General features: G+C 33.3%; 3 protein-coding genes across 7 annotated transcripts; 1 reads left to right on the top strand and 2 right to left on the bottom strand.

Moving 5' to 3' along the window:
- Positions 1-419: 419 nt before the first annotated feature.
- On the bottom strand, positions 420-1,067 carry LOC114739684 (nod factor hydrolase protein 1-like). The gene has a single exon (XM_028927761.1). The coding sequence runs from the start codon at positions 1,065-1,067 to the stop codon at positions 420-422; it is 648 nt and encodes a 215-aa protein (XP_028783594.1).
- Positions 1,068-1,111: 44 nt separating this feature from the next.
- On the top strand, positions 1,112-6,208 carry LOC114739682 (uncharacterized). 5 transcript variants are annotated; one of them, XR_003739623.1, is made up of 3 exons: positions 1,112-1,227; positions 2,148-2,312; positions 6,139-6,208. XR_003739623.1 is itself a non-coding variant. In XM_028927760.1 (3 exons), exons 1-3 carry the CDS (start codon positions 1,119-1,121, stop codon positions 6,149-6,151), a joined length of 264 nt encoding a protein of 87 aa, XP_028783593.1. In that variant the 5' UTR covers positions 1,112-1,118; the 3' UTR covers positions 6,152-6,208. The 5 variants fall into 5 exon arrangements, 2 of the variants coding, with proteins under 2 accessions (XP_028783593.1, XP_028783592.1); XM_028927760.1 differs by having other exon boundaries at positions 1,112-1,204; XM_028927759.1 differs by lacking the exon at positions 6,139-6,208 and adding an exon at positions 3,769-3,985 and having other exon boundaries at positions 1,112-1,204.
- Position 6,209: 1 nt separating this feature from the next.
- On the bottom strand, positions 6,210-10,540 carry LOC114739685 (putative cysteine-rich receptor-like protein kinase 20; the record flags this gene model as incomplete). Its single annotated transcript, XM_028927762.1, has 7 exons — positions 9,427-10,540; positions 8,442-8,573; positions 8,159-8,340; positions 7,399-7,609; positions 6,822-7,059; positions 6,603-6,753; positions 6,210-6,479 (listed from the first exon to the last, which is right to left on the bottom strand). Coding segments are annotated over exons 1-7 (2,298 nt in total), but the record flags the coding sequence as incomplete, so codon positions are not given.
- Between the last annotated feature and the right edge of the window lie 1,560 nt (positions 10,541-12,100).

Genomic DNA, 12,100 nt, shown 5'->3' on the forward strand with positions numbered 1-12,100 from the left:
TGAATGTTAATCATATAAAATATTTATAATGTATTATTTTATATTTGTATTGACTATTTTAAATGTGGTTAAACATTATTTATACTTGTGATTGCTTTTAAACTTTTAGATCATCATTTATTATTTTAAAAAATAAATAAAATTAAGATTTGAAAATTAAGAATAAAAAAAAAGATAGCGGGCTGGCAGGCTGGCCTGCCAACCTACTATGCCAGGTTGAGGTTGGGATTTTTCTAGCCTACCAAAATACGGGTTGCTCCAACCCGCACCACATAACCTGCAGGTTATAACGGGCTGGCCCGTAACCTCCAGACTGGCCCGTATTTCCAATTATACAGATTCGGGTCCTTGAGTTCTCGTGTTCTCCCATAAAGAGGTATGCCCATAGTAATCTTGTGAGGGGATAGCCCGGCCCGGATCTACGACCGAAGCCCGTATACGGTGTTTACATTGCTTCTCGGGTTAAATGAAGCTAAAGGCCCGGTCCTGTTACTCGACGCCCCGTTATAATCGTAGGACATTACGTTGATCCAGTCCATATTGTCGTTGATTGAAGCCACCGGGTACGTGCGGGGCGTGGGGGATAGGAAGAACTCGACGGCGAAGTACACGGCGGCGGTGAGAAGCAGCGGCGGCTGGCCTCTGCTTTTGGCGTCGTCGAGAATTGCGTTGCGCCAGTCTCGGAGAAGTAGGCCTAAGTGATCCATTTCTGTGGAAGTTTGCGGGAATTCCCAATCTAGGTCAAGCCCATCGAAGCCGAAATTTCTTGCTACCTCAATGGCGGAATTTATGAAGGTTTCTCGCGAAGTATGGTTAGAGGCGACTTGAGCAAACACGGCGCGGTTACTGCCTGCTCCACCGATGGAGAGGAGGGTTTTTAGGGGAGGGGTCTTGGTGCCGAGGCTACTCGTGAATCTCGAGAGGCTTTCAGCCGTTGAATTTGAAACTTGTAATTTGTATGTGATGCTGTTTGGCACGAGGAAAGCGTAGCAAATGTGAGTGTACAACGATGAGTTTATGGCTGAAGCAGGGAAGATCGATTGCTCAAACCAGTAAGCAGCTTTCATGAATTAGATAACGCCGTCGTGCTTCGGGGGGTCACTGCCAAGAGAACTGCGATGAGAAGGAAATTTGTAAAGTTTCTTGTTGCCGCCATGGTTTGGCTGCAGATTTTTGTGATGATGGGCAAGGCTAGCTTCTTGAGGTCTCTATATAAAGACTGAGGAGGTTTTAATTCTGAAGAATTGTTGCATGACATGACGTGTTTTCTTCTTGGTCTGAGGAGTTTATCCATGAATATAACTGACTAAAATATACTTCCTCCTCCATCCCCGTCCTAAATAAAAAAGTTACGAGAACTATCTTAGAAAATAAATAAATAAATAGAAGAGACAAAATGGATTAAAGTCTTATATTTATTTAGAACAAAACTAAAAGTCAAACAGAATCCTGTTATATTAAAGACCGGAGGTAATATGAATTTAGTTATAGCTGTCATCATATGCAGAAATTGGTTGTCTTACCTTAAAAGATTCTTTCTGAAGTCTGTCTTGTATGAATTGTGGTTATACAAGGCTAGACAAGTGTGAGGATCTTCACAAGGCCGTCCGTGGTAACCCTTTGGTGTTAGTTTGATCCATCTGAACAAATATCCCCGGGGAATTTTTAATCAGGCCTGCCCGTCGAAATTCTAAATCCTGAACTGAATGAATTGTCAAATGTGGTTGGATTTTCCGGAATTCCAAGGGGCTAAGCGATGGATGTAAGAGTATATATATATATATATATATATATATATTTTGGTGAAGAGATGTAAGTATATATTTTAACACTTTGCTAGAAATTGCACGGTTTGAAGGAAATATTTTAATTAAATTTTGGCCGGAAACAGGGATAGGAATAGGTTCAAGAATCAAGATTCATAAAACGGCCGAAACAGGCCTTTTCGGGCTGTAGTAATTGATTAATGTATAGCGAATTCTATTTAGTTGTCAGAAGGCATGTTTCGATGCAGAGTAAACTCCTATTGGCAGTAATTTATGTTTGACATATATGATTGCACCTATTTTTTCCCGCCTTTGATTTTGGACTGAACGCATCAGATATACTTTATGAATTTATTTAGATCAACATTGATTTTCTTTCAGGTTGGCCTTTGCTCATTCAAAGGGTGATGAAACAAAAGTTATAAAATTTATACACGGTTGCTCTTGGGATGGGCCAAGCAAACTTCCAAGAACAATCCAACTTGGTATAAATACTACCATAAAGAAACTTCATTTCACTATCCTGCTTCGATGTAGCTTGACCAGGTTAGCCAATTGCTTATTTATGAAAGTTTAAGCTGTTTTCATTCATGGCTATATTAGAATATTGTTAGTGCCAGTTTGTGTTAAACAACTCCAATGTTCAATGAGGCGGTACGAAGAACTTGTTCGGCTATTTGCTTTGCTTGTAAGCATAGGAGGTTATGGCAACTCTACAATTTGCAAATTATTTTATTTTGTGGGAAATAGATAACTTGATCTTTAGTTGAGGTCGTGTGTTTTTTTTTTTTAATCAAAATATGAGCATATAGGCTTCCTGCCATGGACAGATCTAGAAGTGATTACTTGGGAGATGAAATTTAAATTAGCATGTTAATTAATGCAGAAATATACTACTGCCTCTTATCTCTAATATAAAACCTAATTAACTAATTTGAAAAAATTAAGAAAGCTAAAAAAAATTAATTTAAAGTATTTATATTTATTATTTTTGTTCCAAACTAATTTGTTTTACTTATAAATTTAAACTAATATAATCTAATGATGCACATAAGTATTTTAGAGACATCATGTAACGTATGTTATAACTAAGACCCTTTGGTCCAAAATATAAAATAAACTTTGTTGGAAGGTTTTAGTTTTTTTGTTTTATATAAGATAGCATTCACTTTTAAGTATTTAATGAGTTTTTTTTTAATTTTACTCGTAACATATATATTTTTTCTCTTTGATTCATTTATTACATCTTTTACTTTTTTTCTTCATTAATAAAGGCACATTTGGGGGGAAAAAATACATGCATTACATATTTATTATTTTAAACTGATTTTAACTAATTTCTTGATAAATGCAAATGGATAAAGTTTATCTTATATTTTGAACCGAAGGGAGTAATTTATTTAACCCCTTCAATCTCTCAAAAATAGCTAATTGATTTTTATATTAAGAACCGGAGGTAGTATTAGAATATGCCACATACTTTTTTTTTAAAATTATCAAACTTGAGCAATTTCTTTTTAAAATATAGCAAAATAAATCTATATGAACCTCTTAGTAATCTCTTTACTATATAAGTAATCATGCAATTTGCATGAATTCTCATCTTCTATCTTATTCCTAAAGTTATTATTTATGACATTTACAGTTGAAAATGATTTCTCATTTGTTGTATTTGAAATTAGGAGAATTAATGGTAACGAAAGCAAATGATGGTCGGATGATATACAGGATTTATTCAATTGTTTGGTGATGCTTCGCATGATTGAGAGTTGTTGAGATGTTTTTGAAATTAGGATATTGAGAAATGTCGACCTCATAATATCTTTGCTTCTATGTTGAAATGTGGCTCCTCTTCTTGAATGAAATTTACTCTAACGGAATCTCTATACCAATTCACAAATATGATCATAACTTGTAATCATCTCTTAGAATTAAGTGTCAATCACTCCACTGGGGTCTCTGATTCATTTTTGGTGATTGAGCATTTATGGTAGATTCATAGCGATGAACAAGTTATCATGATAATGATGCTCATTTCAAACATGTTCAAGATTTGAAAGAGGTTTACCTCGTCCAGGTATTTCTGTGCTTAAAAACACGTCAAATATCAATATGATGCTTTGGATAGAAAGATATATTCTCTCCATTCGAAATGATAAGACATTTTTTGCTAACTTCCACCCCTCCAGAAAATAGTCAAACATCATTAAAACTTGCCTACTCTTTTTATGTCTACCCTTATTTAATGGGTAATTTAATCACAAGTAAATTACAAAAATGTCTTATATTTTTAGATATGGAAAGAGTAGAAAAATGTCTTATAATTTCCAACAGTGGGGGGCGTAACTCGTAAAATGTTTGCAATCAGATCTTTTCATATGAACCCTTTTCAGTAATAGATGCCAAATTTTGAATATAAAAAAAAAAAAAAGATACCAAAGTTTTTTACTCGTGTCTTTTTTCCTATCTACACTCTTTCTCTCTGTGAGGATCCCCATAGAGCTGCATTGAATTGTGATGCCGCCGTCCTGCTGCTTGAATATGAATGTGTTTGACCAGTTATGTTATATGTAAAGAGCTAAAAAAGTCAGGAGATAAATGTGTTTCATTTTTGTTTTAAAAAAAAAAAAGGAAGGGGAAAAAAAATAAAAAGAGGGAGTGGGGGTTTGGAAGGGCGTTAAAAAAGGATGGAGAAAGTTTGCAGAATCAGAAGAAGAGTTTTTGGAGCATGAATGAGTGTGGAAGATATGGATACATTAAATAAAATTAAAGTCAAGTTATATTTCAAAAATTTATGAGCTACATAAATGTTGTATCAAAAACCAAAGGATATTGATGCTAGATATGAGATTTGGCACCGGAGGTAGGATAATAATGTATATACCACTTAAAATGAATATATTAAGAATATATATCTGAATTAATAAATATAATATTAGATAAGAATTGATAGCTTTTAAAATCAAGATTCAAGGGAATGAAAAAAGAATAGATATAAAAAGAATATGATTAATATTATTATTTAATTATTTATTATTTTAAAATAATAAGCTTAAAATCAGTAATTAATATATATATATATATGTATGTATATTAAGGAATTTAAAATATTGTTCTATCAATGTGGCAATAATGCGTCGCTTTTATGGTAATAATGTATTAATAGTAAAGACTTTAGCCAAAGCTCACTATAAATTCAAAATTAATTCCTGAATGAAAAACCTATAAGGATATTAACACAAGTTGACAATAATTGTGAAAACTATGTTTTCCCAAATTATAATAATCAAAATAATGATTTATTTATAGAGATTATTAAAAAAATGAATGCTTACATAAATTCGAATTAAACAAATATGTGTTTTTTTTTTTGGAGATGGTTGGCATCTCCTGCCAGTCTTCGGCTTTCTGTTACCACATGTCTAGTAAGATTTGCCCATTTTAGTGTATTTCTTACCCTACTTAATTGTATATTACCTCTCTATAAGACACAGTTGACTAATTTAAAAAAATTAAAATAATTAAATAAATCATTTAATTATAATATATGTTACATGATCTTTTTAAAATGTTGATACATGTCGTTAGATTACATATTAATTTATAGGTCAGAAAAATTAATTTAAAAATATATAAATATAAATATTTTAAAGTAATTTATTTAACTTCTTTAATCTCTTTAAATTAATTAACTGAACCTTATATTAAGAATTCGAATTGAGGTGATATATACTTTTTTTGAAATTTAAATATAACTGTCAAAACATGTAAAATAAAACCATTTTAAAAAACTAAAAACTGATCAGCTCGGGAGGTTTCCTGCCCATGACCAGTCGGTAGCTTGCCAACTGCATTGTGCAGCTATATTTATTTTTTAATTAATTGTTCACAAGCAATGGTTAAATATGAATAATATATTGATATTGATTATTTTATATACACACACATCTATGTATGTATATGTATCCATGTATACACGAATCAAACATGTAAACTAAGTGGGTTGACTCGTTAACTCACAGAGTTACATAATAAGCTAAGTTTAAAATAATTATAATGAAAATGTTATTGTGAGTGAATGATAAATTTAAGCATGCCAAATTAACAGCTTAAAAGTGGAAGGACTCTTTTCATTTTGACTACTAAGTTCTCTTTCCAACGTTTCCCTTGTTAGGGGGAAAAAATCTTTCTCTTTCACTAGATGTTCCCTCTGTTAAGATTACCCTAAATTAGATAATTGAGCTGGCTTTATCTCATTTGCTTGCAATGTACACATATTTACAAGAATACTACATCAAATTAATTACAAAAAGTAATGTCTGTGAACCTAAGAACCCAATCACTAATTTAAGCATCATTTATGGATCCTCAGATCCTGCAGTTAAGTTTTGACTCTTACCTGGGCGTTATTTGGGAAATTGAAGCATCGTTTATGGAACAACTTCCTTTCTGTGACTGTGATGTTGAGGATCTGTCTTCTAATTTTTCATTACTTTTTGTTGAGAAAGCTGGCTTTTTAGGCAAAGGAATTGCCTCAGTTTCATTCTTAAGCATGGAAGAAACCTCCAGCATGGATGGCCTTTCTACTGGATTTTCCTGAACGCAGAGTAGGGCAACATGCAAACATTGCAGAAGTTTGCAGGAAGAAGATGAATCTTCTAGAGATGGATCAACAAATTCGAAACCTTTACCCTCTTTCCACAAATTATAAGCCTGTTAGGATTCAACATCAAATTATTGATCCTGTTTATGTGTTTCAAAAGCAAAGCTTCAATGACTTTTGTTTTGGGGCCCCCCGGGAGGGGCCTAAAGGGAAGTTCCTGAGAAACTACTTACATATTCAAGAATGCTCAAGTTCTCATGAGTGCCATAATAGCTAGTGTTCCTCTTGCCACTGATGATTTGCAAAAGCAGTACTCCAAAGCTATAAACATCATACTTCATTGAGTATGTGCCTTTTCTGACATATTCTGGAGGAACATAACCACTGAATTTTGTATATAAGTAACTGTTTATAAAACAAGATGATCTTAGAACATAAGGTACTTTACTTACTATGTCCCAACGATTCGCCCAGTATTTGCTTCAACTTCATCTTTTCTAAAAAGTTTAGCCATACCAAAATCTGATATTTTTGGATTCATCTTATCATCAAGCAAGATGTTGCTAGCTTTTAAATCTCGATGAATTATTGTGAAGTTTGAAAATTCTTGGAGATACAGAAGCCCTTGGATAATTCCTTCAATAATATGAACACGCTTCCCCCAATCCAATAGGTGCTTTCTTATTGGATCTGCAAGGAGTTGTAGTGATGATTCAATTAGCTTTTGATCAGTAATCCAAGTAATCCAAAAAAAGATATTAGTTCAGAACGGGCCAAAAGAACAAACATTTGGGGTTTCTGTTGGCTTAGTCCCTTTTTTTTTTTTTGGGGCCGAAATTGGCTTAGTCATTTAACACAACTTTTTGAGTCAAAACTCTCATTGTAATGTCAACTTTAGAAAATTAAACAAGTTTTGGGATCTAATAATGATGGTGGAACCCTAGGGAGCGTAACAGATAATGCACTACACAATAGACTCTGGTTCTGAAATGCATATTAAACAACCGAAAAAGCAAAGATTTTTGATACCGTAGAGGTAGAAATCCAAGCTTCCGTTAGGCATGTACTGATAGATTAGAATTTTTTCTTCTCTCTCATTGCAGAATCCCAAAACTCTAGCCAGATTGATATGCTGAAGCCTTGCAGTAAGTGAAACCTCATTTGTAAATTCTTCATGTCCTTGGGTGGAAGCTTTCGAAAGTCTCTTGACTGCAATTTCTTGTCCTCCTGGTAGTTCTCCCTGAAAACAAACTACGGATTTTCAGTTGTGGAGAAATAAATTACCTAAGAAATGAGGATGAAGGTGATTTCTTAAGATAAGAATGCCTCAACATTATTGAAGCTGATATTTGAAATTGTACGTATACTATTGCTCTTCTGTACATAATTTGACCAATATCTTGATTTTCTCAAAGAGAGAAGTTTAGCTTGTTTGAAATCTCAGATATTCTATAGAAAGGGTCTAAAATTATTTCCTTCTAATCAGGAAAAAAATTTTCCCCTGGTTTGCGGAGAAAAAGGAAGTGTCTCTCTTCAAATCTTGTACTTACATTGCCAACCAATTATTTTTTCTTTTTTTTAACTTCTCAGTTTCCTCTATCTACATGAACTTCCACAAATTTCATCCTTTTACATTTATACATTCACGCGTTTAGAAAGAAAATGAGATTAAAAAAACGTGACTATAAACAAGAACCGTATGCCATTTTTACACTTGTAATTAGAAAACATAGCTTCTTTATCAAGAATATCTTACAGAAACACATGTTCAAAGGACCAAATCTATCACCTTGTAAACAGAGCCAAATCCACCCGCTCCTAGCTTGTTTTCTACAGAAAAGTCTTTTGTTGCCGCTCTTATGACGGCAAAGCTAAATTCTTCAAGATGTGGAGCACTGGCTTCAATGCTCTCAGCATGCGGCATGGGACCTTCTGGTTCAGACAGCAAACTTTTGCCAAACACCATCTTCACTGTAATAAATGGAGAAGACGGAAAGGTCTGAACGTTAATTCTCTTCATACCAGTACTTAGTAAAAATAACCAGAACATTCAAATTTAAATTATTGATTACCTTTTGATTTGAATGACTTGCTTCTGAAGCAGCACAGAAGAAAGACTGCCAATGTTATGACGATTGCAACTGGAAGTAAAATAATAAGTAATAGCCTCCGTCTGTTTCCCTGATCAGTTTCTTCATCTTGAGCTGTCAAGAATGTTCATCTTGAGCTGTTAATTCAAGTTCTCACAAAAATCAATACAATTTATTTTCCTGGTTTTCTTGACTTTTCATGAGTATCTTACATTAGTATTATACAAGATTTTTAGCTATTACTTCTAACAATTATGTAGCTTTCAAAGGTTGCAGTGATATGCTGAATTAGCTTTTGGAGTGGCATTCCATAGTAAAGAAAAATTGAAAGAAGATAGATGAACTTGTGGTTTTGTACAACGAATAATGCGTCTAATCACTCGGAAACTGTTAAAGGAAGCTCCTCTAGTCAAGAACGTAAAGAGTCAAGACATACTTAATCAAATTAAATTTAAAAAAAAAATGATCACAGGGAAAAAAAAAGGCGGCACACTAACTGTTAAAAAAACATGAGTGTCATGCAAGAAGGCACTACATTGCTTCCAAATGGAAGTTTCCTAGAAAGAAAGAAGTCAAGTTCATAGTAGGAAAGGGGTGTCAGAGGATCAAGGATTCAAGTAAACTAGACCTTAGGATGAAGCCATCAGAAACAATGTAAAAGGAGATACCATCGTATTGTGAGTTAAAAATACCAGAGAAAAATGAATGGAAAAGACACACCTCTCACACAATGATCCTAATGATTAATGAAGATTGTAAATGCAATTTAGAGAACAGAGTTCAATTGCAGATACAGGGTTTTCTTCCTAGACTATAATGGTAATATGGAAACCGCACATTTTCTTAATATGTTTGAGTAGATATACTTTTTTATGCATAAGTATGGCCTTACGGAAAGCATAACCCTCCTATATAAAACTTATCAGTTGATAAAACATGTTTGCAATGGGTAAACTATATTCTTTACCTGCCTCGGAAAGCACCCAATTATCATCATTTATCACCTGAAACACATTGTAACCCAGCAGATTCTTTTCCTTGGCATAAGCAACCTTAGTTTTGATAGCTTCAACGTCATCAAAATTGATCCAAATAGAACCAATGGTGCAATAATTCACGACATAGGTAGCATTATACAACGTAGGTGCACGATAACTCCGAACATACCACTTGATATACTTGTAGCTCATAGACCCATCTTGTGTCACAGCCACGCCCGATGATGGGGAACCAATCGCGGTTTCCTTGGGACTATCCAATGCCCAAGCGTAGCCATGGTAAGGCAATCCCAGAAGCAGCTTATTAGAAGGAAATCCTCTGCTCAGCCATTTCCTTATACCAAAATCAGTATTCACATGGCTTGTAGGATCATACAGAGCAGCATGAGGATGCGTGAAATTTTCCAGTGACGGAAGATGATAATCATAAGCCAGAATATGACCCCAGTTCAGATTCTTGACCAAAGAATCAACGGGATAACTCAGATTCCCAAAAACAGTGGGCAAGTAATGAAGACCCATACTCAATATCAACGACGATTCTCCAGAGCTTCTGTTCTCAGAATCCACAGCAAGTCGCCATTCGTGAAGCAGAATTCCCAAGTTGGTCATATCCGATTCTGCTTGAGGCCAAAGCCAGAACAAGTCAATGCCCTGAAACCCATATCGTCTAGCTGTTTGTATGGAGGACTGAATGAAAGATTTTCGTGAAGAAGCGGTTCGGAGCATAGAAGAAAGGAACGAATCGTTCGCCTTCTTGCCCAGAATACCCTGTGCAGTTTCTGCCTGTCCGTTCCATACAGAGAAAAGAGTGACGATAGAGGGGTTTTTACTCTTGACGATGTTGGTGAAGGTGGAGAAATATTGCAGGTCAGATTTGGCTATGGAAATCTCGTAAGTTGAGGAATTGACGCTAGCGAAGGCGCATATAAGGTGCGTGAACAAAGCAGAGTTTATGTCAGGAATGGGGGATTCACTGCCAGCATACCAATAACCAGCTTTGACCCAACTTTGTGAACTTGAGGAGTGAAAATGAAGATGAAGGAGAATAGAGAAGAGGAGGAAGGAATGAGTGGAAGCCATGGGAGAAAAACTTCATGGGTCTTCTTAGTACGGATTTTAAGGATACGTGACGTTTTGACTTTTCAAAACATCTGTTTGATTTATGTTTGTCGATGTAGACGTAAAGGCCTTGAACTGTTGTTGAATGATGTTGACTCGGAACAGCAAAACCATTTATGTCATGCAACGTGGAGTGGGGAAGTTGCTGAGTATAGGGTAATGGTGCAATTCTAGAGGATTTCTAGATATGTATTATGTATTTATTGTTTCTTTAATTCTAATATCCACATTATTACAGGAAAAAAAAAAGTCAATATATCATCTAAAATTCTCAAAGACAAAATGCCATGCGAAAATTACATTTGATGCTAGATAAATTGTTATACTTTGTTTGTACCATTGCTAGTGGCTAGATAGGAGTTTAATTTAATTCTAAATATAACACTTTAATTTATTTTGTTTATAGTGAAGTACTCTAACATTTTTATATTTTGCCTTCATTATATAAACCTCCATTATATTTTGAAAATATACACTTATATTCAAATTATTAATTTCGTTGAGAATATCTAAATAAATTTGATTTGCTAATTTACCTTTCATCATATTGAATTCCTAATTTTAGATAAACTTATTTTGAAGAATTTATGAGTTTTCTTTTTAATTTTATTTTTTCTTTTTTCAAATAATTGTTTGGTTTTTTTTATCAAGAAGTTCAAGTAACTAAATTTACGTAGATGTAAATAACTTGATTAAGAATTTTATTAATTCTGTTAACTAATTGATGGGATATGGAAAGAAACATTTATGATTTTATCATATTTTTAGGATATTTGAGCTATTTGGATTTATTATTATTTTAGGATTTATTTATATTTATTAGTAATTTAGTACTATTATTATTATGATTAGTTGTTGTTATTGTTATTATTGTTGTTTTGGTATAATTTGATTTAAGGTCTTCATTCGAGGACAAATTTGAACAGTGAAAGATAATGTAATCATCATTTTTTCCAATGTACAAAAAACCGGACCGAACACTAAATTGGTCTAGACACTGGTTTAAGGGTTAATGGGTTAGATCGGGGTCAACTCGGAATCAAACCGATCATATTAAAAATAAAATAATTTAATTCATAACAACAAAATATTATAACATTAATCATCCTAATAACAAAATATAAGAAAATACAATAATAATTTAATTATAATAATAACAAAATATAACTATATTAAGAATAGATTCTTCATTTTTAGAATTATTTAATTACGAAAACTAAAAATATTATATTTAGTACAAAAATATTTGGGGATAAAAAATATTTATATTTAATTATAAAAATATTTTAATAAAAAGAAATTTCTTTTTTAAAACAGCAAAAGTATTACATGTGTGCATATGAGATGCGTTACAATATAGAAACTCCATCACTTTCCTTTTGACCAGACTTTCTTCCTATTTTTTTAATTTTATAATATGTATTTATATAAAATGGGAGATAAAAAGAATCACATGTAAGTTTAAAGATTGCAAGGCTATAGAAAACCGGGAAAAAAAAGTGTTATGCTAGGCCTGTAGTT

The sequence above is a fragment of the Neltuma alba genome, unplaced genomic scaffold, assembly GCF_004799145.2.
Source record: "Neltuma alba isolate B1F8T4 unplaced genomic scaffold, ASM479914v2 tig00002875_pilon, whole genome shotgun sequence".
Classification (NCBI taxonomy): Eukaryota; Viridiplantae; Streptophyta; class Magnoliopsida; order Fabales; family Fabaceae; genus Neltuma; species Neltuma alba.